General features: G+C 36.8%; 2 protein-coding genes across 2 annotated transcripts in view; one reads left to right on the forward strand and one right to left on the reverse strand.

Annotated features, from left to right (window-relative positions):
* LOC117565521 (limbic system-associated membrane protein) overlaps positions 1 to 27,457 on the reverse strand; it is a 98,380-nt gene extending 70,923 nt beyond the window's left edge. The window contains exon 1 of the mRNA XM_034244659.2: positions 26,925 to 27,457. Within this exon, the coding sequence (XP_034100550.1) occupies positions 26,925 to 26,967 (43 nt within the window). The 5' untranslated portion in view covers positions 26,968 to 27,457. The remainder of the gene's footprint in view (positions 1 to 26,924) is intronic.
* Positions 1 to 27,875, forward strand: part of LOC117564376 (sorting nexin-21) — a 78,085-nt gene that overhangs the window by 41,998 nt on the left and 8,212 nt on the right. The gene's annotated exons all lie outside the window — the stretch shown is intronic.

Genomic DNA, 27,875 nt, shown 5'->3' on the forward strand with positions numbered 1-27,875 from the left:
TAATTGAACTGCGCCCATTTAGAAGTGCAGCGATCTCCTCTCCCCCTCTTCTCATGACTAGCAAGTTATGTGCACTATCATAACCTCTGTCAGCTCATTTGCAGCAATTGTTGTCAGTCGACGAACGCACCATTAGCCATTAGCCAACATGCAACAACAAACACTAAACAGCTTCGCTACACTTCGCACGTTACGTATACGCGGCGTGTTTCCAAGCTGTTGCACACTTTCAGCCTCACTAAGCAGCTGCTTGGCTATGCACTTGTTGTTGTTATTCTGGCTTTTGTCTTTGTGTTGCAGTTGTTGTTGTTGTTGTTGGTGTTGTTGTGGAAAGGCTTGTGTTTGCGCTTCAATTACCATCGACTGTTTACGACTTTTTATTAACAGTTTCAATTATTGATTCAACGTAATTGATAAATGTTTAAGAAGAGAATTTGCGATCAGATAAGAATGGTAGAAGTTATCAGAGAAATACTTGTATATGGGCATATTCGTGTGCATCTAGGGTCTTTAATGCTTTGGATGACAATTTGGTATATTTGAAATGTGGGAGAATTTTTAAATATACCAATATACCGCAAAAATATTGGAAAAAATACCGAAGGCTATATTTGGTATACTGATATAGTATATAGTATATATATAACATTAAATATATTTGTAGTATTTTTTGTGGTATATTTATTTGGTATATTTATAAATTAATACCGCACTGTTTTGTACTCTATGGTATAATTTGAATATGGTACTATAAATATAGGATATAGTATTTGCATTTTCAGTACTTTTGTGATATAGTATTTTTTTATTTTTTATTTTTGTTTTTTACATATTTATTCGATTACTAAATTTCGATTATTGCGTGTATTTCACAAGTTTTTCAAAGTTAAAAACGAAACAAATGGTGTTATAATCTCTTTTCGCATACAAAATTTAACTTCTCCCAACAATTGTAATTGGACATATATAAAGAATCAAAATAAACGCAGTTTCCCTTATTTTCACTCGGTTCTAAAGAATTCCATTTCAAATATTTCACCTCTAAACGAGTCTTTGAAGACACATATCTCCCTTCGGTTTCCATGTCGTTAACATCCACCCAGTATGGAATCCCCCTTAATCTAAGTGCAAGTGCTAAGCGTTCACTGTCATTCTCTATACTTGCCAAATATCCGCCCTTCTTTTGACATGCGATCAAAGCGTAGGACCAACTCAATTTTTGTTCATTTTCAATGTAATAATATTTTTCACCTATTTTCTCAAATTCGATTTTATCTGTCGCACCTTTTTGACTATTCAATTCATTTGCAAATTTATCGATTTCTTCACTGGGCTCTAACTTTTGTTTTATCAATCTAATCTCTCGACTAATGGATAACATTTCCGCTTTAAGAGTTTTGCTTAATTCATTAATATTATCGCTGAGAGTTTGCAGAGTATTCGACTTTTCATTTTCCTCAGTTTGGCTGTAAAACATCTTTGCGTGCTGCAAGAACGGCCTGACGACTTTGAAGCAATATTTGCCGCAAGTAGATTCCAGTTCACGCGATTCTTCGCAGTTCTATAAGAAGCAATCAGATTTGGTTATCAATTTCAGCATTACGTAAAGAGAGAACTCACTGCTTTGCACTTTTGCACTACAAACACTGCGATTAGAATCAAAAATAAACAGATTTTCATTGCGACACAATTTGGACCTCGTTTAACAAAAGCTGGAAATCGACTAAACTATTCAAACAGTCGTCGAAATCATGCAAGTCGTCGAAATCTGTCGATCGATCTTACGATAGAACAGAAGAGATTAGAATTCTATTATTGCATGCGTCAAAAGTCGCGTAATGGAATTTTTCGATTTCATTTATAAAGAGAGATTATGAAGCATTGCAAAACTGCACTCTAAATAAATAAAAACAAGATTATGTAAGAAATGCAAGCATTAAAAATGAAACAAATGAAACTAAGCAAAGCAAATAAATTGAGAAAAATTATTTTTCTCTGCCAATTTTAAATCAGATCAGATTAAAGTGGAATTACTTTAAGCGCTTTCCTCAACATATGCGAAAAATAAACTCTTTTCAGTATTTAATATTTCATGTATTAAATTCGTCGTATAAAATGTATTGCGAGAGACTCTTACGCACTTTCAGTTGCAGCTTAAATTGAGTCTTTGAAAATGGTCCAAACACTTTTCAGTTGAAATAAATGTTTAAAAATAAATCATACCTCAGGCAAATTTGTATTTTTGTTGTTGTGTGTGTTGCTAACAACAATACCGCAGGCAAACTCTCAGCCCAAGTAAGTTATTATAGACTCAAAGTGTGCCCTCGATCGAGTTTCAATTTTGCGATGGGTTCTGCTTTTACTTTTATTGAAATAGTTTAGTTAAATGCTGGACCGCAGCCCGAGTATCTCAGAGAAACAACCAGCCACAAAACCGACCCCGATTCTATTTTTAAGGGGGCGGCAGCAGCAAACGCATCATGTAAACACTTTGTAACCGACTCCTGATGCAAAACTGGTTGAACTAAGCAGCTTTTGACAATTTGTTGAAAGTATCCTGATGCTGCAGCGTTTCTATTCTCCAATTCCAGCTGCTGCTGCTTTACTCTCGAGCAACGTCGAGTTGCTTTCGCCTGCATAAATACATTTAAATAACAAACAGCAATATGTTACGTATACGTAATGTTGTGTCTTTTGTTGTAAGCATTGTTGTTGTTGTTGTTGTTGGTGTTGTGACCGCCCCATGATTGCATATTTTTAAGCTACTCTCCACTTTAATAATGGTTTTTCGGTTAGTTGCTGCAGAACGTTGGAGCTGGCCACAACTTGGTTGCAACCACAGTTCGTTGAACGTCGCCCGTCGTCCGTCGCCCGCTTGGCTTTTTTAATGAAGTTGCGTATACAATGCTGGGGAGAAGGATACCGGATACGGAAGTTTTGGCATTACCTGCATACCGAAAAATCCAAGAGCGAGAGAGAGGGAGAGAGAGAGAGAGACTGGCCTGTGTGCAAGTTATTTACAGCACATAACTGCAGACAGCAGAGAAACACATCAGAGGAGTGTGAAGGCGACAAGTCTCTTGTTCCTCGGTTGTTGTTGTTGGGTGAAGAGCCTTTGAGTTCATTAGTGCTTGAGTTTGAGCTATGTGTGAGGGGAGTGAAAGGGGATTGAAGGGGAGTGTCAGCTATGCAAATGAAACTGTGAAGCAATTGCGATTGCAGTGTACTAAATAAAAACGAATGCAGTTCATTTTTAATATCCTGCGGCAGCAGCTGTCGGCATTTGCCACAAAAGGCGGCGGAAATTAAAACTCAATATTCGAGTGATTGCGCTGCAGCGTTAAAAGCCACCAAAGGCACACGCCCACAAGCAAATCTCATTCACATTTTCTCTCTCTCGCTCTCTACTTCTCACTACTTTCTCTTCTCTCATTGCCATTGCCATTCCGACTACTTCTGCTATTTGACTTGGACCCTGGCAGCGCACACAAAAGTGCGCAATTGAGGCGGCAAATCAAATGAAATGCAACGAAACGAAACGTGCCGGCAACACACGCACTTCCACACTTCCATACACACAAAGCGCACCTCTCCTCACCTCACCTCATTCCTCTTTCTCACACTTTCGTCTCTTCGCTTCGGTAAAACTTTCAACGGCAATCGTTTGATTTTGGCCAAGTGCAGCTGCGTCTTTTCGACATCTTTGCTATCTTATGCCATTGCCATTTGCTAAATGTTAATGCCATTTCAATTGTTCCACCCTCCTCTCACTCCCGCTCTCTCCCCTCTCACCCTCCTCCACTTACGCTTTGCTGTCGCCAGCACAAATCTCATTTTATTCGATTTCTCTTTGAAAAGCGCATACCCTTTAACTGCGCTATGTTGGACAGCTTAGACTGAGCTATTGTTTAAGAAAAGAGTTTGAATTTCACTATCAATTATTGTAAGGAGAATTAACTTGGAATTAACACTGGAAAATAATGCTGACAAAGAACAAAACGAAGTTAAGAACATATTTATCAATCACATTTTAAAGTTAAATTAATTATTGTTACTTCTAATGCTAAAGTCTTAAAGCAAGTTGCTTAAAATGTGAAATTATTTCAACAGCAATTGATTTCAACTTGAGTGCAGAAAAAAGTTTCAATCTCACAATTAAATATTACAAAAATTAATATGGAATAAAGCTCATAAAACCAAAAACTTAGATAAGAACGTATTTAACAAACTTTTCAGTTTCATTGTTAAATTTAATTGATTATGTCAGAGATTTGAAGTAAGATCTTTAATGGCAATTGATTTCAACAAAAGTTGAGGAAGAATTGGAAATTAACCATCAAATATTATTAATTAGCTCTAGAAAATATAAAGCTAATGAAGCCTAAAACTTAAGCGAGAACATATTTATCAATCTAAACTTTATTTCTTATACCTCTTAAACTTTTTAGAGGATATCTAGCAGTCGCTGCCAAGGTTTCTATTTGTTTTTATGCTTTTGTCAATCGCCTCACGCTTTTTGGTCAATATCAAAAGGCGGCAAGTGTTATGTGCATATCATATATCGCATATTTCAAGCAAAGAGCTGCGCCAAGTGTTTGCCAAACACTTTGAAATTGATATAGCACATTGACTCCCGTTTGAACAAATAATATTTTGGGGCTTTTGCCTTTAATAAAGAGCGTGCTATTTGCTGGATAATCTGACCAAAAGAAACTTAAAGCAAACAGCACTTAAATGCTCGGCATATGTATTAAGAAATTACCTGAGTTGAACACCAAAATATGAGCAGCTTAGATAACTATCTTCCTCTCAATCTGCATATCAACTGATGTCCCCTCTCACTCTCTCTCCCTCTATCTCCCTCTATCTCCTCTATCTCTATTTGCATAATTTGCCAGCAGCTGCAAACTGGAAAGTGCAAACTGAAATTGATCCCCAGTCTGATTGCATTGACTTGAGACTTTAAGTTTAATCCTGGCAAAATGTTTATTTGACCAAAGTCAATTTCTCATCACTCGCTCCACAAAATTTAATTGCTTCACCTCCTCAAGCAACTATTAAAACATCGTCCTAGGCATTATCTGTCTTTAGAAGCCGCCTGCTTTTTGCTTTAAGCAATTGCCAGCATCATTTAAAGGCACATTAAAAATGTTATGTCATTAGAATGATGCGCACGTTCCGTGGGCCACATTGATTGATAGACTGACTAAATGGCTTGAATGCCTGATTGATTGACTCTCGCACTACTCGCTACACGCTACACGTACGCACATGTCCCACACGCGAGCCACGTTCTTTTAATACCCTTTCGCGGGGGGTAAGCAACTATGTGACTAAACTAAGCTTGGTTTGGTTTTTAGATGTATTAATGTGGAAATATTGCATAGCAAACAGATGCTGAGAGAATCTTGAAATAACCTTTGAATATCTGTGCATATCGTATTTAAACAGTTTGAAAACTTGTATGGATAATAAATTCCTTGCCTTCAGTTTTCATTCTAATCAAATCAATTGAAAAGAGAGTTCAGCAAAACAAAATTATATAAAGTGTCTAAAAACTCTAAAAGTTGGTGACTTCAAATGTGAATTTCTGTATTCCTTGAATATATTATTAAACTCAAAAGAGAATGTAGCATACGTGAAGTTAAAAAGGCTTAGAAATCTACAATCGAATGTGCTCAACATTGAGATACCCGCTACCTACTGTAAATAAGTTATGCTTTTATTAGAATTAAGATTTCAATAATCAAAAGTCAGAAACAAATAAAAAATATTTTGTGAATAAAAGCAAAACAGCGCGGTATTAATTCTAAAATATACCAAATTAATATACCACAAAAATATTAAAAATATACCAAATGGTATGTTGGTATAGTACTTCATTCAAAATATACCGAATTAATATACTTCAAAAATATTTAAAATATACCAAATGGTATGTTGGTATAGTACTTCATTCAAAATATACCGAATTAATATACCTCAAAAATATTTAAAATATACCAAATGGTATGTTGGTATAGTACTTCATTCAAAATATACCGAATTAATATACCTCAAAAATATTTAAAATATACCAAATGGTATGTTGGTATCATACTTAATTCAAAATATACCGAATTAATATAACACAAAAATATTTAAAATATACCAAATGGTATGTTGGTATAGTACTTCATTCAAAATATACCGAATTAATATACCACAAAAATATTTAAAATATACCAAATGGTATGTTGGTATAGTACTTCATTCAAAATATACCATAAAGTATACCGGATTGCTACCCAACCTAATATATACCAAAAGCTACATTTGGTATATTGATATAGGAGCAAAATATACCATGAGTGCAAAATATACCATGAGTGCAAAATAACATGAGGGCACTATTCAAATTATTTTGAGTTAATTTTTTGATTTTCCTAAATTTACTTATAGTACAGTAAATTTGAATCAAATTAATTGTTTAATCACTTAAAAATATGGTGCCTATGATGTCTGAAATATAATTCAAGGCATGAAATAAACTAGCTTTAACAGCTTCACTATTTCACCCTTGTATTAGGCAAACAAAAGAGCATCACAGCTTCGCCTATGTGCATTAACTTTAGTGCTAGGCCTTTCGGGCTTATTTTTGTTTTGTGTTACATGTGATTTGTTTTTACGCCAAATTGCATAAAACATCCGGAATTCGGGATGCGCAGTTCGTGCGTGCCTCGATTTGTATTAAAGTTCCCTGATGCCTATTCACTATGCCAAGAGGAAGCTAGAACCGCAGTTCAGTTGGCGTTGGCGTTGCTGTTGGTGTTGGCAATGGGCCAATAATGAGCCACATGGCTGACTCAAATTAGCTGCTTGTCTGAAAGCAGTTTACATATGAGAGCATACGCACATATTGAGAGAGGGGAGGAGCGAAGAACCGCAACTGATTATGAGACAGGACAGCAGAAGCAGATGCTGAAGCTGAAGGCTTAAGGCTTTCGCAGCTGCGAGAGCTCGAGGCTCATGCATAACACAAACTTGATTAACGTGCCACATTGATAAGTCAAGAGGAGAAGGGGAAAGTTCTGGTGTCAGTTGCAGTGTGAACGTCGCATAAATAAAGCAGAGACGCTGCCCGGAGGCGACAGAGAGAGAGAGAGAGAAAGCTACAGCTTATTGACAGCAGCTCATCAATAAAAGTAAAGGCAGCTGCCAAATGAATTCATTAAACTTCTCACGGAGCGACTGCAGTTTCATTTGCATGTTAACAGCTTGTAAACAGAGAACAGAGAGCAGCAGCAACAGAAGCAGCAGGACAAACGCTTAGGCACATTTCCTGTGCTTTCTCCACTTTCTCTCACGCTTTCACCCATTTTGCGCACGTTGCTCTTGCTGTCAGATCCTCGCTGATTGCATTGAAGGCTGGCAACTAATTAAAAAGTTAAACTCGCATGCCTTTAACTTTGCACAAAGTAATTAAAGTTGGCGCAACGCCAAAGGTAAATGTCTGTACAACTGCATGACTATGTGAGTGTATGTTCCCCTCTTCCCCCCTCTTCCTCTCACTCTCTCTCTTTGCTGTGTATGCACAACGAGTCAACTGAACTTTTCACATTTACATTTCACACCTGCACGTGTAAAAAGTTAACACACGATTCTTAGAAGGGGCGTCGACGTCGAAAACTCGCGCAACAGCCGAAAAAGAATTACCGAAAAATTTTATTGCATAACCTTAGGCGCAGTGCATTAAAAACTTTTTATATTCTCGCACACAAGCATTACAAAACATTAACAGCCCAAATCGCTTAACTTATTACGACCTGCTAAATGGCAACAATTTAAAAGAAAGGTTTACGAAAATGTGGAGCATAAAAACTTCAATTGCATTGTGGAATTCAAGCTTTTTTCTCTGAATTATACAATAATTTTTTCATATTTGAAATTATAAGCGAATTATAAAATAATAATAATATAATATATATGTTGTAAAGTCATGAAGTTTTTTACAAATATTTGATTTTTCTTATCCATTAACTTGAATCAATAATTATAATTCGTTCTATAAAAGATATTCTTGTATCAACCCGAATTTTAGACTTCTTCTGAGGATAAAGATTGTTTTGTTTGTTCAAATCTTTTGATTAGGCAATTTAGATAGTAATAATAGATAATACTTGTGTCAACCCAAATCTTAGACAACTTCCAACAATCGAGTTTTATAGTACACAATTTTGGGCAAATGCTTTTGTTGGGTCAAATCTTTTTTAGAAAGCAATTTAGATTGTAATATTAGATTTTCTTATCACTATGAATCACACTTATAAACTAAGTCATTGATACTTTTCCAATAACTATTATAGCGAACTTCTAATAACTATGCATTCTTTGTTTGCTCAAATCTTTTAATAATCCAGTAATTAGATAAACTGTCAAAAAGCTTACTTTTCAAAATCTCTTCTTTCACATTTTAAAAATTAATATATTTATCTATTTCTTCAAAGCAGCATAAACTGTCTTAAACATGAACTTGAAGTTAAATAAATTAGCATATCTCTGTTTTATTATTTTACTCGTTTATCACAAACAGATCAATTTACAAATATCAAAACTAATTTAAGCGCTGCACACGCACATTGTTTGTTTAATCTAATTTCTATGCTTTAAATAAATTGAATGGCCAACGGCACGGGACACATTGATAACGCCCACACAGATGCTGGCAATGAATCAAAATATGTTAAGCGGCTTAGGCAGTCGAGCGAAATGTAATTAAATTCAGATTGACATAACAACACACACACACGTAACACTCACACACACACATACAGAGATGCATGTAAATGTGCGTTGAATTTACTTAAAACTTGCTCTTTGAGTTTGACGTTTATCTTGAGCTCATCAAAGCGCGTGTCGAGACCCAAAACAACTTGACTGCATAGTTGGCCATCTCTTAGGCTCAGTCTCATTCTCAGTCTCCAAATTCAGTTTCGTTTTCAGTTTGGTGCCTTAAATAGGCTAATTAAATATTAATAGGTTGCCTTAAGTTGCCATAGCAGCTTGCCATTTCAATGTGCGCTAAATAATTCAATCACTCAATAGTCAAAAATACATTCAAAGCCAAACTTGATGACCATTATGGCACAGTTAACCAACGATAACCTCCCGAGGCTTTTGGACTTTGTCGTGTTTGACTAGACAAATCCGAGTTATTGACGGATCTAAGACACGCGGTAAACAGCCTAAATAATGCACATTAAATTATCATTGAAGTTATGTAATGAATGTTTAATGTCAAATTAATTGAACACACTTCAAACTGTGATTCAATTCAAGCTAAACTGATTTTCAATTCAATTAAAGATGGTCTAAGGCATTCTAAGAAATAATCTTTTAACTACAAATCAGCTCATATCAAAGATGATTCACAGCTATTAAAAGACCAAAGGCATTCCCACTAAATGCGCAACAAATTGATTAATCAAGGGAAACGCCAAGAAAAACTCCAACTAAACTAGAAGATGAGGCTGACAAATCCGAAATATTAACGGATCTAAAACACGCGGTAAAAAAGTCTTAATATTGCAAATAATTATCATCGAAGATATGAATGATAATGAATGTTTAATGTGAAATGTCAAAATGGAGAATTTAATTCACGCCAAAAAGATTTTCAACAAAGCATTCAACTACAAATTAGCTTATATCAAAGATGATTCACAGCTATTAAAAGACCAAAGGCATTCCCACTAAATGCGCAACAAATTGATTAATCAAGGGAAACGCCAAGAAAAACTCCAACTAAACTAGAAGATGAGGCTGACATTATTTTTATGTTTACGTCTTAATTGAGATGGGCGCGATAATGTGGCCTTTGTCTTCACTCGGGTCTAGACTGTCGCAGCACTCAATTAGCAGTGCAATGAACTGTCTCTCGTCTTCTCCCTTTTGACTTCCACTTTAATCACTATAATCATGGGCATTTAGTGCAACTTTTGCCAGCAGACAAAGTAGCTAAAAGCCGCTTAATGAGCCGCCAACTGAACTGAACGTCGTCGGGGCCAACTCGAAGTCTTTTCAATAACTTTGTTGCAACATCAAAAGCAAAGGCGTTGGCGATGGCGATGGCAGCGATAAAGTTTTAGCATATGCTAATAATTGTGGCATAGATTAGTGCGAAAGTTGCCAAGACTTTTGCCTCCATTATGCGGTCCAGACAATGTGCAAAGTGAGTGCATAAATATGCTTATGAGGGGCATAATGCACTTCTGATTCAGCTTTACCTGTTCGCTGTCTGCTAACATGGCGTATGATTAACATTTTAAGTGAGTTGCATGGAAAGTGTTGAAAGTTGAAAGAGGAAATCTAATTTAAAGTCTACATTCTAGTCAATGGCTTTCTATTCTTTCATTTTCGACTTTTGGGCAACAGTTTAGCAAAGCAAACTGGACATGTGCATATCACCAGTGGCAAAAAGCAGTGCGTTGTCAAAGTGAATAGACGGACAGAGAGAGCGAGAGCGAGAGATGGAAGGAAGTTAGCGACAACGACGAGGACGAGGACAACGGCAGTGACAGTTGCAGTTCCAGTTGTACGTGCCCCGCTTTTAAGTGAATTGTCGACCAGTCGGTGGGCAAACAAAGCCACACACCTTGCAGCTTTAGTTGGCAAAGTTAGAGAGAAAGAGAGAGAGAGAGAGAGAGAGAGCTGTTCCCACTCTTGCTGCTGCTGATTGACGTGGCTGTGCCGCAACAAGGACATGCATAGACTGGAGCAGACGAGCACGCAGCACCTAATGTCTAATGGTTGAAGGGCTGCTGTTGCCGCGGGAGAGGTGGAAAGGGAAGCGGGAAGTGGAAGTGGGGCAACAGACACGCATTGTGCAACGACAACAGCTACAAGAACTCTTCAATCATCAACACAGCAAGCACTTCATAAGCGAACACAGCTGCCCAAAAAAGTATGCTACAGTTTGCATATCTCCCTCTTACTCTCTCTTGCTCTCTCTCTTATTCTGTTTGTCTGTCTTGCTGTTATTGCCAGTTGCCTGTTTGCTGCCTCCTAACTGCCTGCTGCCTGTTCAATGCTGTTCCGACTTGGTCGACTGCATTTGCATTATTAAGAGTCACTTATTGACAGAACAGCAACCAAAAGCAGCCGACACAAATTGCAGACGTTTATTTCGATTGCTTTTACGAGAATCGAAAAACAACTCTCGCTATCTTTTTTACTCTTTGCAACTCTCTCCCTCTCTCTCTCTCTCTCTCTCGTTGGCTACGTGATTGTAGCTAAAATAAGGTTATGCCGAGATCGTTAACAGCTTTGAGTTGAATGCCCAAATTGTGTCAGCCATGAAAATTGAGAAGCTGTTAAAAGCACAAACATCACAGCTGAGCACTTTGCAGCTTAACTGCTTTAAAGATGTTTTAATTCATTGATTTATAGATTGAACTTTGAATTTGTTCAAGTCGAATTTTTACACATTTAGCATGATAAAATACAATTAAGTTTTGACTATGGTAGACCCTTTTACTAACTCATACTACATGAAAGTTTTCAGCTTAAAAATGTATATTTAAATAATATAGTCAATTAAGATTTGACTTTAGTAGACCCTTTCTGCTATTTTTAGTAATCTAATAATGCTGACTTTTTTACTTAAAAGTTAACCACTTATAAAGTGGAAGATACTCGCATCAACACTCCACTCAGCTATTAATTAATAATAATCTTCATCTTTCCATTCTTCCTTCTGTCACACATTTCAACTTTGACAAACATAATAGACTCTTTTTACTTTTTCAATAGTGAAAGGGTCTCGCAGAAACAGAACTGCAGCGATTCTTATTTTATCAGCTGATCAAGTTCGCTTCCCAGCTAATTTACCACTTCACTCCTCATTTAAATTGTGTTTTGCATTAAATTTAATTGTCTGATAAGGAGAGAACTCGTAGCAAAATTGACCACAAAGGTGGAATTCATATTTCAATTTCAAGTGTAACAAAACTTGGCAACACATTTGACTGCTCAACATGTTGGTCAAGTAACTAAAGCCCAGACATTTGAGTGCATTGGCCTCTCATCATTATTGTGAGTGTGTGTGGCTCGAGTTGGAATTCAGTTAAGTAGCCAGTTCATTAGGCAGCGGGCAAATACACTCAGCATACGAGGCGAGCCTTGAATAATATGCGTTATTAAGTGCGTCGAGGGAAGAGGCAACAACAACCAAGTTCATAGAGAATGCTGAAAGCAGAAATTGGGATTGCACCTGGGACTGGGACTGAGAATCGTATGTGAAATGTGGATGTATTTAGTTATGCAAACATTATGTCATTAATTGCATATCTACATGTGTGTGTCGGTGTGTGTTTGTGTGTGTTTGGATAGTAGCTCCGGATTGATTTGGTCGTCTGTCTTGGGAGTCAACTTTAAGGATGCTGCTGCATTCTGCTGGCCCAAAGGCTCATTACAAAGTCACGGCGCAATGGCGCAAAACTGGGCCAAGATGGACTTATGGACTTACTCAGCACAGCGCAACAGAACAGAGCAGAGAGAGAGAGAGAGAGAACAGTGCAAAGGCAACTGTAAAAGTAATTTTATTATCAAATCCAACTTTAACAACTGCAGCTAGCCTCTCGTCCAACTTGTTATTTGGCTTGTAAGTTACAAAGTCCTGTTCGTGTCCTCCGGGTAATAAAACAAAACTTTGTGTTGAAAATGAAATTGTACAAGGAAGCAGACGCAGCAAGAGACAGAACACAGAAACACAGAGACAGCAGAGCACTGTTGAGAATTGCAGGCGACGCGTGCAAATGACAGAGAGACGAGCCAAAAGGATTTCAGCAAAAATGTAAATTTTATTTGTTTGCTTGAGATGTTTCCCTGTCGTCCCCAGCGTTCCCCCCTGAGCTCGCTGTTGTTTTTCCCACTTTTCTAATTAGTATTTCCATAAAGGTTACTCCGCCATACACTCTTAGCTTTTCCGCTACACGCACGCTTATCTGGCCAGCCATTAGGTGAGTTTTCTAGCGCCCACTCAACAGCAGCCAACAGAAAATTACTGTAGCTTTTCCCTTTCTTATTGTTATTCAACAGCGAAAGTTTTTCTTATTTTCTACGTACTTTTTCCCATTTTCGTTTCTCCTTTACTTGCAAAAGTCATAAGAAGTTTGAAAGGTTTCTCGCTTAACTCGTTTTGGGCTGCTGCTGTTGGAAAAGTTTCTCTCTTCCACACCTTTTGGCTGGCTGGCTGCTGGCTTTATGGCTGCATTGTGGTGCAGCTTAAATGCACTTTTAAATTTGCAACGAGATTGATCTCGAATGGCCAAAGCAACGCTCGAGACGAAAAGTGTAAGTAAGTGGCAACTGCAAGTCGTTTTGCTGCCATCATTCCCTCATTTCCGTTGCTCATACGCCATGTAAACAGCCAGCGAACAATAAGTCATAATGATGCCACCATTCAACACGCAACAGCCAGAAGCTAGCGTTTGACTGACTAGCAGATACCCAGCACATAAACTACACTACTTTCATATACCCCATCATAGACTCACTTTAGTTACAGGATATGGAAAACCGCAGAGCAAACGCTTCAGCAATTGCATCACGCACTGTGGCATCCTTCAATGCGTTTCGGTCTGGCATTTATTAACTGTTCACGTGCGGCGAACAAACGATATTTTCTGCAGCATACACTCAACATGGAGTATTTTAACTATGCTATGAAACTGGCTATTGGAAAAAATGTGAAGGCAATCAATAGAGAAGAGGCAAACTACGAAAAGTCATTGAAAAAAGTAACTTGTAAAGATTAGAAAAAAAAACCTATGAAAGAAATGACAAGAATCAATGAAAGATGAACATAAAACAGAGAGAAACTAAGTGAAATAAGAGACGAATTTATCACAGACAGGGAAACATTAAATTAGCAATAGCACGCTTAATGAGAAGAGGGAAAAAAGTTGAGACTAGATTGCAAGAGAATTCAAGTTTCGTGTTGTGCATAAATGCTGTAATAACTTGCTTGAGTTTGGTTTGGTTTCGAGTCCGTCTGAAGTCTGAAGCACTTGCAGTTAGACGCGTTGCATTGACAGTAAGAGCAACAGCAACAGAAACAGAAACACGAATAGGAATAGGAATTAAGTAAGCATTCAGCAATTGCTGCGTGACAGCATCTTTTTGACAAATTGAATTTGCCAAGGACGTGCTGTTGTTTCATGACGCTCCATTTGCTCAACGCTCTTGTCGCTGCCGTTGCATTGATGATGCTGCTGCCTCCAAGCTCTGTTGCAGTTGTGGCTAAGACGGCAGCTCAAGACAGTTAACGGCGGCAACGTTGCATCTTCCTCTCTCTTGTGGCATGCTGCTAAAACTTTTCAATTACATTAGGTTCCCAAGTCGATGTCGAAGAGAGAAGAGGAGGCGGAGTCTAGGTGGCGGCAACATGTGCGGCATGCAGCAAAACGCCCGCTGACAAGTCATTAAAAGTGACAAATTGCAAGTCGGGTTGAAGCTTAAAGTCGTTGCACCAAAAACTTTGTGGCCCTGCCATTTAATTAGACTAAAGTTAGTCTCCGAGTCTCTGAGTCTCTCAGTCTCAGTCTCGAGTCTGCCACTCGCTGCTAATGCAATTCATTAAATATTTACATGAATGCCCAGCACACAACTTTGTTAACCAGTTTATAAATCCGCCGCAGTAACAACAACAACTACAACAGTTATGGCACACCCACACACACACACACACACATACACATAAGTGGCCCACAATGGCTTCTGGTTGAGACTTTGTTTTAAATTGACCAGGAGCACAGCTCTTTGGCTTTGTCTTTGTCTTTGTCGCTGGCTTTGGCTTTAGCTTTGGCTAAGTAAACATTGCTGTGCCACTTGCAACATTTACATTTATTTCCTTGCTATTTTTATGGTCTTTCTCTCTCTCTCTCTCTCTCTGCGAGTCAAAGCAGATCCTTTTACCGCAATGGCTGCTTGGCGAAATTGTAATTTGCCTGTTACCTGCCACAATCGTCGTTTGTCCCAGCTGCCACGCCCACCTTAACCACCACTACCACAGCCACCAACGAACGCCTCCAGACCCTTGTCACGCCCTCCCTTTGATCATATATCAACCTCATTTTGCACTCGACACATACACTGGGCATAAAGTCTTCTACGTCAGCCACATTGGTTTGCACTTGCTGAAAAGTTTGCCAATTTTTTAATTTCATTTTTACTACCTGAGAAAATATGTGAAATATATAAAATATATAACTAGTATTTGACTAGTTAGTTATTTAACTAACTCTGTTAATCGATCGCTTTTCTCATTTTCGTCTGATGTATGAGGAAGATTACAAGCAACAGTTTAAAAAGTTCAACACTTTGTTTGTTCCTTAGAAGGCAGAAAGTTAAAACAAACCAGCCTTATTACACAATGAAATAACTTAAGCTGTGTTGAATACAATTAGTCTAGTAATTAATTATGTTAATCGATAGTTCTTTCGTTTATCGCCTTTTTTTGTTGCTTAGAAAGTAGAAACTTTCAAAACTCCAGCCTTATTACCTAATGAAATAAGTTCAACTGTGTTCGTCTGATTTACAAATCATTTAAATGCTACAACATTTTTTGTGTGCTTTGTGAAGTACAAACTTAAAAAAAACCCATCCTTATTGACCAATGAAATAACCTAAGATGTGTTGCATACAAATCTCAAATCTACACAAATCTACTTAGCAGTTCAAGTTACGGATTCAAAATTCAATCAGGGTAAAAAACTGTATACATATATGTTATATAGATAAATAATAAGTAGAATAATAACAATTTACAACAATTTTACAGTTCTTGTTTTAAGCAGCCTCATATCATTTACCCTTATGTTTGCGGATACATAATTACGAGAATCAGTCGTTAGATACTATCTTTAATCTACAATATATAATCCACAATATATAATCCATAAGGTATATAACAGATTTGCATAACAAATCGAAACATTGTATAAACGTTCTCTTTTGCTTCAACAAATTTGCATAACAAAAATAATAAAGTCTATAATAAAATGTAAAGTATTATAATGGCTAAGAAAATATTCCACGAAATAAAAGTATTATATAAACATTTTCTTTAGCTTCATCTCCACTAACTTTGCCTCTAAGCAATTGGCGATTAATGGACTATTTGAGTGCCATTTGACCACTGTGAATATCTAGTGACTCAGTGATTACAGTAGGCCACCACATTGCCACACACTGGCACACAGTGCCACACATGCCGCAGGCAACAAGCAAAACTTTCAGCATGCAGCAAGCAAGAAAGTCAAGAGCAGAAGCTTGGCCCGCTCAGTGTTCCGGTCAGATGGTAAATGGCAACTGTCAGTTGGCCAGCGGCTTCGTATTAACTGATTGATAGACTTCAGCTCAATAAATTCAATTGTCAGTTGTTGGTGTTGTGTTGCTCGTTGTTGCTCGATGTTGTGGTTGTTCGTTGTTTCTTCAATGTTGTCGGAATGTTTGTTGTTTTTGTTGCTCGCAGATTTATGCGCGTTGTGGGCGCTTTTAGTTGGCCAGCATTTTTGTGTTGCAGGACAAATTGTTAAGTTGACTCCGATGTACACGCCCCCTTCTCCTTCCTTTTCCCTTCCCTCCTCCCTCTTTACTACCCGCTAACAGCTCGTTACACAAAGCGCGCATATGACAAGCAATTTGTGTTTATTGCGCGGCCATAAAGATTTGTCCGCATCAACTAGGGACTGAGTGCCATTGACCTTCGTCGGAGTCACTAACACACACACTCACACACACACACATGCATCTACATACATTTACAAACACCATTTGGCGTCTTATTAAACGTTCATAAAGTTGCCTCGTTTTATGCTTATTTTTTGGCTTTGCCGCTTTCCGCTTTCCGCTTGATTAATATGCAATTTCTTGATGGCAGCCGCCGCCATTAACACACACACAGTGAAAGATAAACCACTAACACATACATAAGCAACCACACGTGTATGTGTGTGTGTGTGTGTGTGTGTGTTTGCAGTGTCTACTTGAACGCTTTTGCTTTTGGCTTTTGTTTGCCGAGCGGAAAAAAACACTGTGGCAAAAACAAAGGGATAATTTAAACTCTGTCATAAACTAGGTTAGCATCACACACACACAAACACACACACACACTGAGAGAGAGTCACATGCACTGTCACACACATTTGTACTCACATATCCACTTAACTTTACCCTTTGCCCCTCTACCTTTGCTTTATAATAACTGTCGGTTTTGCGTTTTTTCATCATCAGCTTTTTGTACCCTGTAATGAGCTTAAGCGGGTAGCATAGCTCTCGCAAAAAGCTGTGACTAGTTTTTATAAGATAATTGACGAAATTTATTACACACTCAACAATTAAAAAAGAAAAACTTTTCATCATATTTCATATTTAAAGAACAGAAAAAAATCTTTAGCACAATATTGTATTTTATATACTCAAAGTTTGTTGTGTAAAATATAATCCATAAACGGCTTTAATTAACTTTAATTTGCATAAATTTGCAAGTCTGCAAGTCATGCGATAATATTCTGATTGATATTCTCAATTCTTAATTTCCCGAACTTTATTCTAATATTCGTAGCCGTAAAGTTGCCGTAAATTACGTCTTTGCAAACCCGGACAAAAGCTTATAAGCAATCACAGTCTATAATATTCTGTGATTATATATTTAGATACTAGCTAAACTAGATCTGTTCAACTTTATAAAAAAAATACTCCATAGTTAGTTAGTTTCTTACTTCCTTAAAATATTTTACAAGGTACTTTAAAGTCGATCACACTCATTCACATGTTTTTTCTTCCCGCTTTTGCTCGTTTTTTTTTTGCCCAGACAATACGCAGCGCATTTATTTCATTTCACATGCCTTCATCTGCTCTTCTCCTTCCTTCCTCTCTTATTTCTCTGATGTTTTTGTCCTTGTGGGCGTTTTGCGGGCTTGTGGGCGTGCCCACGCCGGGTCATGCGGCATTATGTGTTGCATGCATTTTTTATGCGTCGCGCTGTCTTTTATCACATATGCATACATCAGTATCAGTTCTCTCTCTCTCTCTCTCTCTCTATCTCTCTCAGATGTTCCTATTTATTATATGTATTTTTTATACTCGTTGATTATTGCTGTTGTTGCCCCGTTTGCCACATAAATTGGCCGCAGCGTTGCAAGCTGCCTGTGGCATACCCTAACTACAAATACAACTACAACAACATTTTTTAGATATAAAAAACTAATTTAAATATTTATCGCGATTTTACGGCGTGTTCATTTCATTAATCATACCAAAAAAGTCATGATAAAAATGTAATTTTAACGCAATTTTAATTTGCGTTTTTAATGATTTATTGCCATTATGCAATTAATGCAGTTATGATTTTCAATCTAACAATAAAAACCACAGTTTGATTTTCCCATTTTTCAATTCAACTACTTCAAATTGGCTTTGTCACAACAATTTAAATAACTTCTTTACAATGTGATAGAATTGATAAACAACTTTCAGTTAATCAAAAATTCTATTTATTTTTTAAAAACATTTTTCTACACATCAAAATAAAATACTTTGAATTGATATCAAATGCATTCGTATGTTTTTTGATGGGTTTCAATTGCTTTTGGCCTGCATCGAAATTAATATAATAATAAATCACAAGAATGAAAAAGCGTTGTTATGCAAATGTTATTAGCAACTGATTGAATGCACATTTTGGCAACAATTTCATCTTTTTTTTTTGTTGTTGTCAAACACACATTTTCAATATTTATAAACACAAACAAATGAACGAATGAATCTTCGGCTCGTCGAGCAAAACGCAAAAACCCATGAAAAACTGCCAATTCAAGCATCAAAATCATATAAATAAAATATTTTGCTAGCGATAAGCAAAAATACAATGGGGAATGTTAGACTCAAATAACAAAATTTTAAAGCTTAGCAATTTTCAAATGGATTAGCTGAGAAGATAAGACAGAAAGCGTCTAAATATAGAAATTAAATTTAGACGCATATTATATTTATATTATTTAAAAAGATTAAATACGAATTTTGAATAGAAATTCACTCTATCCTTTGTCACATTGTTCATTGCCTGCAGGGTATAAAAACATATACACAAATTAAATTGCACATTCTTCCTTTTATGCTGTGTTGTGTTGCTGTTGGTGTTGCTGTGGTTGTTTCATCATGTTTATTTTTTGATTGAAAACACATGCAAATCGATTATTGTTAACAATTTTTTGCCAATGCTTTTTTACATGCGACAATCGGTGATCGGGCAATTCAATTTAATGGCATTGCATAAACATCAATTAAATGCGCCTGATAAATTGCCATTTGCTTTATGCTCTTCGCTCCGACCAATAACCATTCGGTTATTTATTTAACTCTTAATTGAATTATAACATTTATGCCCCCCACGCTCCCGTTTGCTTTACCATTGTGTACAACATTCATCTGTTTCTTTTGCATTCCCTAAACGTTGACGTTGACTTTGAGTCGAGTTCTTAATATGCTTTATTCTATTGCTTCACTTGTTGACAGAGGTCAGAGGTTAATTGATAAATTGATAAATGCATACGAGAGCTTCGCATACAGCTGCTAGAAATTAAATCATCAAAGCGAACCCTTTCTTCCAGTATAAGAAAAATATGCATAAAGAATGATGATTGAGTGCAAGTTTCTGGATTTTGAAAGTTCTGAATATCGAGATTTCTACACACTATGAATATGGAAAAAGGCTAAGTTAATCCTACTATATCCCTTTATTATACAATCCAATTGCAAGCAACAATTATAATATGTAACGAAAGCAAACCTAGTCATAAATCTTTTCTTGAAAGCACATTAAAGCGTTGACAAAGTCTTTAAAAGCTATCTTCTAATCAAAGGCGTATAAACTAAGTAAACTGAGGTGCTTCCTTATTAAAAGAAAGATTTATTATTATTAAATATGTAAGGAAAGCATAAATCATAATCATAATCATAAACCTTTTCTTGAAAGCACATTAAAGCGTTGACAAAGTCTTTAAAAGCTCTTATCTAATCTAAGGCGTATAAACTAGGTAAACTGAGGTGCTTCCTTATTAAAAGAAAGATCTAAAAGGTACTCAACCTTTTTCAACTTATACACTTAATAAGCTAAAGAATCACTTTTCCCATTAAAAGCACATTAAAGCTTTGCTAAAGTACATAAAAGCTGTAATATCATATAAAGCTCTATCAATCCAATTCTAAACTTATATCAGCCTTAACTTTTGCTATATTTGAACAAAAATTAACTCTTGAAAGCACATTAAATCTCTCTTCAAATTATGAATTCAAATAATTGCTTGGATAACTTGCCTAATTTGAAGCTTTGTTTGCTCCCATTCACCCAACGAATGAGTACACCCATTTTGGGGAATGTGAATGCGGGGTATTTGAACCAGTAAGCCACTTAATTAATGAGCAATTTATTAAATTATAAACAATGCGCAACTCGAACACAGTCTAAATTGAAGCTTGACAATGCTTGCCGCTTCTGCTGTCCACTTGCTCTTTCACATTTCCCACATTGTTTCGACGCTGACAAGTGCAATGATTTCTAGACCATGGATAGTTGAATAGTTGAATCATGCAAAGTGGACAGATACAAAGGGAGACAGAGACAGGGAGAGTGAGAGAGAGAGAGAGAGCGTAACGCTTGACATTATGCGAGTGTCAATTGTAGTAACAATTTGTTAGATTGTCAAAGAGTGTGTGAGTGTGTACGATTGAGTGTGTGTGGCAGAGTGTGTGTGAGTGTCTGTGAGTATGCAACTGCAGCATGACACTAAATTTGTCAATCTGTGTGGCAAACTAAAACCGAAATTGGAACCGAAGCTCACATGAGTGTGAATAAAAAGTTTGGAATTCATTTCAATTAGTTGCGTATCACGAGATACGTAATAAACACTGAAAATACGAATACAATGAAAGAGTTAAAAATGTTCCACACAAAAAACAAATTCAAGCTGAAGAATTGAGAAAATAGTTATGCGATTTGCTGAAAGCTGACTTGCATTGTTATTCAAGCATTTTTAAGCGAAGCTCACAACTTAAGTGATTAAAGAAAATAACAAACAAAATAAACACTTGAAAATTCATATAGTACTTTAATAGAATAACTGAAAAATGCTTACTAAGCTTATTTACATTCACGAATATGGTATAAACATTTCAAGCCAAGTATGCAAATGTCATCAAATCTATTTCTAATGCTTCAAATTCTCACGCTACAGCTGCCGACAATATTCCAAAGATTTGTCATCAATTTTTACAATAATTGGAACGATTTCCATAATCGAAAGGCAAAAAAATACAGTCAAATATATTCGATTGTGAAATACACGCTATGCGGTATTAACTTTAAAATATACCAAATTAATATACCTAAAATTCAAAAATATACCGAAGGCTAAATATACCACTACGTGATATATAGATTTTAAAAGATACCACCATACCAAAATGTACCACAAAATATTAAAAATGTACCAAAGGCTACACTTGGTATTTAAGATATACCAGATTATCAGCCAAAGCAACTAATTTTCTTAATAATCAGTCAAAATACAGTATATTCGATATTTGAGATACCCGCTATGTGGTATTAACTTTAAAATATACCAAATTTATACACCAAAAATACAAAAATATATCAAGGGCTAAAGGTAAAATATACCAGAACGTGATATATTGATTTTAAAATATACCTAATTATTGTACCACAAAATACTAAAAATGTACCAAAGCCTACACTTGGTATATTCAAAATATACCAGATTATTAGCCAAAGCAACTAATACCCTTAGTAATCAGGCGATTTTGACCATAAAAAGAATTTGTTAATTAACTTCTACAATTTTGTTATAGATCGTCATAAGTATTTGTTCTCAATAAATACGGCTATGTTATTAATTGAATTTGTATGCAGCAAAGTCGAAAGCAAGACGCGTCAATTTCCTGGGACAAAGAGTGAAAAGTCCATTCAACTGTTCGCTTTGCGATTGCAGTTTTATCTGCATCTGAACGCAACCGAGACAAGTATCTCGACCTCGACAGCCGCAGGAAGAGTTCCAGTTCGCAGTTTGTACAGTTGCTATATAACAATATATAGTATGTAGTGTCATTTTCAAACAGAGAGAGAGAGAGAGCGAGCGAGAAAGAGGGAAAGAAGAGTGAGAGAAATGCGCGGCCTGACACCTGACAGCCACTCAACGGCGAGTGGTTGTCGGATTTAAAAATAAAAAGGAAAAAATATTAATAAAAAGCGACATCAAAAAAGCGAGAAAAACGAAGAAAAGAGGCGAAAAGCGAAAGGCGAGCGCAAATACCATGTATGCATAAATGAAAGGACAAAAAAAAAAGATAGCTGCTGCGGTGTTGACAGACATACACAGAGAACAGAGCAAGGATGCAAGGGAAGATGGAAGATGGAAGATGGAAGACGGTCGGAAGGATGACAGGACACTTTTGGATGTGTCAGTTATATGTATGTGGCAGGCGCACAACGAACAACAACACTCGAGGCAAGTGGCAGAAAGAGAGACGAGCGGACAGAAGAAGGTGACAGCAGCTTCGATGCTTGTTTGGTGGCTTATTTTTGGCCAGGCATAAAGAAGAGAAACTTAAAAGATGTCAAGGTGAAATGCGCTGCTCGGCAAACAGCAACTGCAAACAGCAAAAGTCAAAGTTCGAGCGTCGGGCCAAAAGTTGGACAACAATAAACAAGGGACTTAGGGATTGAGAGATGGGGCACGCTGCTGTTGAATGCCGCTGCTGTTGCTGTTGCTGCTGCTGCGTTCCACCAACACAAATATGCAAAGTCAAGTGGCAATTTATCATGCAATGCAACAGCAGAAAGTAGAGCAGGAAGAGAAGCGGGGGCGGGGGCGGGACACTTTGCAGGGGGTCAAGTGATGCCCGACGCGCGAGAGAGAACAGCTCAATTGAAGGGGGCAATGGGCAATGGTGAAAACTCTGACAGCCGTCAAGCGAAACTTGAATGGTTCCACATAACATACTACTCTACACCTACGCTTCGGTCTGAAGCAGCGCCCTTTAACTAGCCGACAACTTGCATACCCTTTAATACAAGACACCCTTTTGAAGGGTGTATTAGTTCGGATTAAGCAACTATTAATGCACAGTCTATAGTTGTACTTAACTCAATTGCAATTTACTGCATTGGCAACACTACTAAAATGCTTAAGCTTGCTTTTAATACCCTGTAATATGGACTAAAAGTGAGTATATTGATTGCAGAGCAACATTTTATGATACAGCTTTTATTTAATTCAATTGTATTTAATTAACATGCTGATTATAACATTTTTAACACTACTAAAATGTTTAAGCTTGCTTTTAATACCCTGTAATATGCACTTAAAGTGAGTATATTGATTGCAGAGCATCATTTTAGCAGAAGTGTTGTATTTAACTTAATTGTATTTAACTCATTAGAAGATTAGTGAGTTTTCAACACTAATAAAAGTTTATGCCTGCATTTAATACCCTGTAATATAAACTTTAAAGTGTATATTAGTAGCGGAGCAACATTTTAAGAAATAGCTTCTATTTAATTCAATTGCATTTAATTTATGTGCTGTGTATTACTTTTTTAATACTACTAAAATGCTTAAGCTCGCTTTTAATACCCTCTAATATGCGCTTAAAGCGAGTATATTGATTGCAGAGCAATATTTTAAGAGATAGCTTCTATTTAATTCAATTTTATTTAATTAACATGCTGATTATAACATTTTTAGCATTATTAAAATGTATAACCATGCATTTGATACCCTGTTATATGACCCCAAAGTGCATATATTAGGTGCAGAGCAATGTTTTTTGAAGATGAATTGTATTTAAATCAATTGTTTTTAACTCATTTTGTAGATTATTGAATTTTAAATACTACTCAAATTTTTATGCTTGCATTTAATACCCTGTAATATGTGTTTAAAAGTGTTTTTCATAGCAGTGCATAATTTTCAGCATTTTTAGTCGAACAGCAGCTGGTATTGTTCTAATGCGACAACTGTTGCTGTCATTAAATACCCTACAAACACAAGTTCAAAGGGTATATAAGGTACATCAACTGCAAAGCTTGATCTCTAAAATTACCTCTCTTTATCAACTTCGCTTTCTTTTGGTAAATTTCTTTGCTTTACAGGATATCCGCAAGTCGAGCAAACCACAAGAACTATCTTCTTTTGCTGTTGCGTTTTGCTTTTATTATACGCGAGCCCTCGACGTGGCTCGCGTTAGTTAAATCGATGCGACGCTGACCTTTCCCTCAATTAGAGCCACGAGACAGACGAGACGGACGGAAACAGAACACAGAACACAGTGCTGGGCAAAAGTAATGAGCCCAGCTGTGGCGAACCACATCGAGTGTCCAGTGTCGAGTGTGTAGAGTGTCGAGTGTTGCTGTTGGCACGTTGGTTCATTAGCTTGCAGCAGCCGTATCCATAATTTATTGTAGCCTTCTGTAGAATCTAATTTCAGCGATTTACTGCACAAATATGTTAAATGCAAACTCTCTCTCTTGATGCTGGTGAAGATTCCAAACTACATTAAGGTAAAGTGTGCTCGATGGAAATGAAGAGGAAAACGATTGCAATAGAGATACAGAGACAGAGAGAGAGAGAGAGAGAGAGAGAGAGAGAGGGAGGGAGAGAGAGAGAGAGAGAGAGAGTGAGGGGAGATAATGAACACTTGCCATTGCCAAGTGCGGCCACAAAAGCCAAGCAATTAACAAGGCGTTCGGTTTAGGAGCTTACTCAATGCCTCCGCCTGTCGTTGTCGTTGTTGTCCGGTTGTGTGTGTTCACTCGACAATCCTGGCAAGACAACCGCAGAGAACGGACCGGACCGGAAGTGAACGACTGTTGCTGCTTCTGTCTGCTGTTGACAAGACTCTAGAGCTGCAGCTGCAAATGCAAAGACACTCGCATTCGCAGTCGTCACTAAGAGACCACAAAACTGGGACAGGCAGTAATAGAGACCGAGACCGAGAGTGGAGAGTGGAGAATGGAGAGTGCAGCGACTGCGGCCCAGTAATATGCGTAATTAAACAAAACCGCAAGTGGGGCACAAGCAACACAACACAACACAACACACAACACAACAAACCAAGGCAAGCCTCGACGCCAGGCACAGCACAGCAAACCCAAAAAAAGCGGGGAAAAAAATACACGAGGATGCCACAAACGACACAACAAACACTAAAGACTAAAGGAAGTGGAACGAAGATATATGATTACAAACTGTCAAACCGAATAATAAATACACTAATAATAAATGGACGAATAATAAAGGCACAAGAAATTTCCGTTTTAATAAAATCCGTTTAAACTAGAAGAAAGAACAGTTTAACCTTAAGAAAAGATTAAGGATAGTAAAATGTATATTTTTGTTAAAAAAATTAGTTCCTTATTGAACTCATAGAATCTTATTAGTTCATAGCAAGGCAAGGCTAAATAAATTAAAACTAAAAAATATGATTACAAACTATCAAACCGATAAACATAGAAGCCCAAACAATTTCAGTTAAGGCAGTTTAAACTAGGAGAGATAAGAGATAACCGTAAGAAAAGATTAGAGATAGTAAAATGTATGTTTTTGTTGAAAATTATAATTGATTATATATTATGAATATAATGAAGCAGCACAAGAAATTTCAGTTGAAAAAGGAAGTTCAAACTAAATTAAAAAGCGTTTAACCTTAAGAAAATATTAAATATAGTAAAATCTATATTTTTGTTAAAGAAATTAATTCCTTATTGAACGCATAGAATCTGATTATTTCATAACAAATCTCTCAATTGATCAATAAAATCAGTTAAATCTTTTTTGTATTTTATTGCAAGCAATCCATATATCCAATCCACATCTATAATAATAGCTCTACAATAGAGATCCTAAAAATTCTTGCATTAACAATTAAAAAATGGAATTAAACATAATAATAATAGAGATAAAGAAATATGTCAAACAGATTATCGGACCAAAACAGTTAAGAATTGCTGTTGAAAAAACATGGAATACTTCGACTTGATGAATATATATCATATAGACAAAATATTCGGAATAAATCAGCTAGTAATTGCTGCTAGAAACCATCGAATACTCTACACAAACTTCCGACTCGATGAATATTTCAAGTTTGAAGTAGAGTTTCTAATTGAATTTCATAAGGACGTATACGTAATATGCAGATTGCCCGAGTGACCAATTCCATTAACAAATGGTTATGCTTGAGAGAAGAAACGGAAACGTTTAAATTAAATATTTACTGGACTGTCTTGGATGAGCTGTTGAGTCAGAGGATGGATGCTGTTGTCGTTGTCGTTGGAGTGTCAAGAAAAAGCGAAAAAGAGTTAAAACGCAGTGCACCACATAATTGTGGAGCATGCAGATTGAAGTGTCTCTGCAGCAGTGTTGGAAAACGATGCGAAAGCAAAGAGAGACCCCAAAACGAAAGGCTTAACTCAGCTTGTTTTTGGAGGCAGACACCCGAGATGACTCAATGTAAAATTGAATGTACTCGAAATGCACTCGATATTCGTATTCGATATGCGATTCATTGATTTCGCGAAAAGCAAAATAGGAAAACGAGAAGAATATGCAACAATGTGCCATCGATTTTAAATTAGACCAGCGAAGCGGAGCACAGAAAAAAACACATAACAGCGAGGTATTGCGAAAGAGGAAAAACAACAAAACAGACAGAAATTATAATGACATAAATAGTTTTCCATGGCAGCCTCATAACCCAGTTAAGTAAATTTATGTGTATAGAAGGAACTTCCTTAGCATAATATAGAAGTTTACTCCCTTTTTAGCGAGTGCTCACTGTGTTAAACAAAACAAAAACTCACTCACCTGTTAAAGCAGCCAAATTTAGAATAAATCCAATTAGCCGCATCGCGTTCGCAGCTTGGTCAACTTATTGAATATTATTTATTTTTAGCACTTCACACTTGATATTTTTATTACACAAATTACAGAATTTGACACCGCGTACTAGAGATTGTTAAATTTAAGGCAATTTTATGTTTTATTCGAAATTCGCACGCACTTGAATTGTTGCTGTTGTTGTTTTTGTTTTGTGAAGACGCCGATCGGGACGAAACGACGACGAGTCACGACACGTTTTCTGCGAGAGCGCGTGTTTGTGTGTGTTTGTGTGGGAGGGAGTGAGAGCGAGTTTCGAGCGCCGCGAGAGCCGGAGTCTGAGCTTGGAAGCTTACACGAAGTGTAAGGCCAACCAACGCGCACGAATTTCACTTTATCACTGACTTTAGTTTTTTTCCCGAATTTTCGCCGCTTGCCGAACAGAGCGTGAGCCGAAGTAATCGCTTTGCTTTGCGCATGTGTATCGCAACATAGTGTTGTCGCCAAATGTTGCCAGCAACATTCACGAAGCGCTTGGCAACAAATCTGAAATGGGCAACATTGCAATGTTATCATTGATAAGAAAGTGTGTCAAGTCAATAGCTAGCAAAAATAATATGTAAGTATATAAATAATTTAATTTAATAAAATAATTACCATTTTACTTTCAACTTTACTCTGAAATTTACATAATTTTCATAATAATATCGAAACTTGAATTAACTTCAATTGGCGCGCTGATTGTTAGCAACATGCTGCTTAGGAAGGGGTGACTAAAAGCAACATGTTGGCCCAAACAAAGTTGCAGCGGGGTAACATTTTCGAAAAGCTCTCGCAACTTTTAGAACAACCCCTGATTATGCCACTCTGGCATAGAACAGTCAATGATTATGCCACTATGGCATATAACAGTCAATGATTATGCCACTCTGGCCTATA

The sequence above is a fragment of the Drosophila albomicans genome, chromosome 2L, assembly GCF_009650485.2.
Source record: "Drosophila albomicans strain 15112-1751.03 chromosome 2L, ASM965048v2, whole genome shotgun sequence".
Classification (NCBI taxonomy): Eukaryota; Metazoa; Arthropoda; class Insecta; order Diptera; family Drosophilidae; genus Drosophila; species Drosophila albomicans.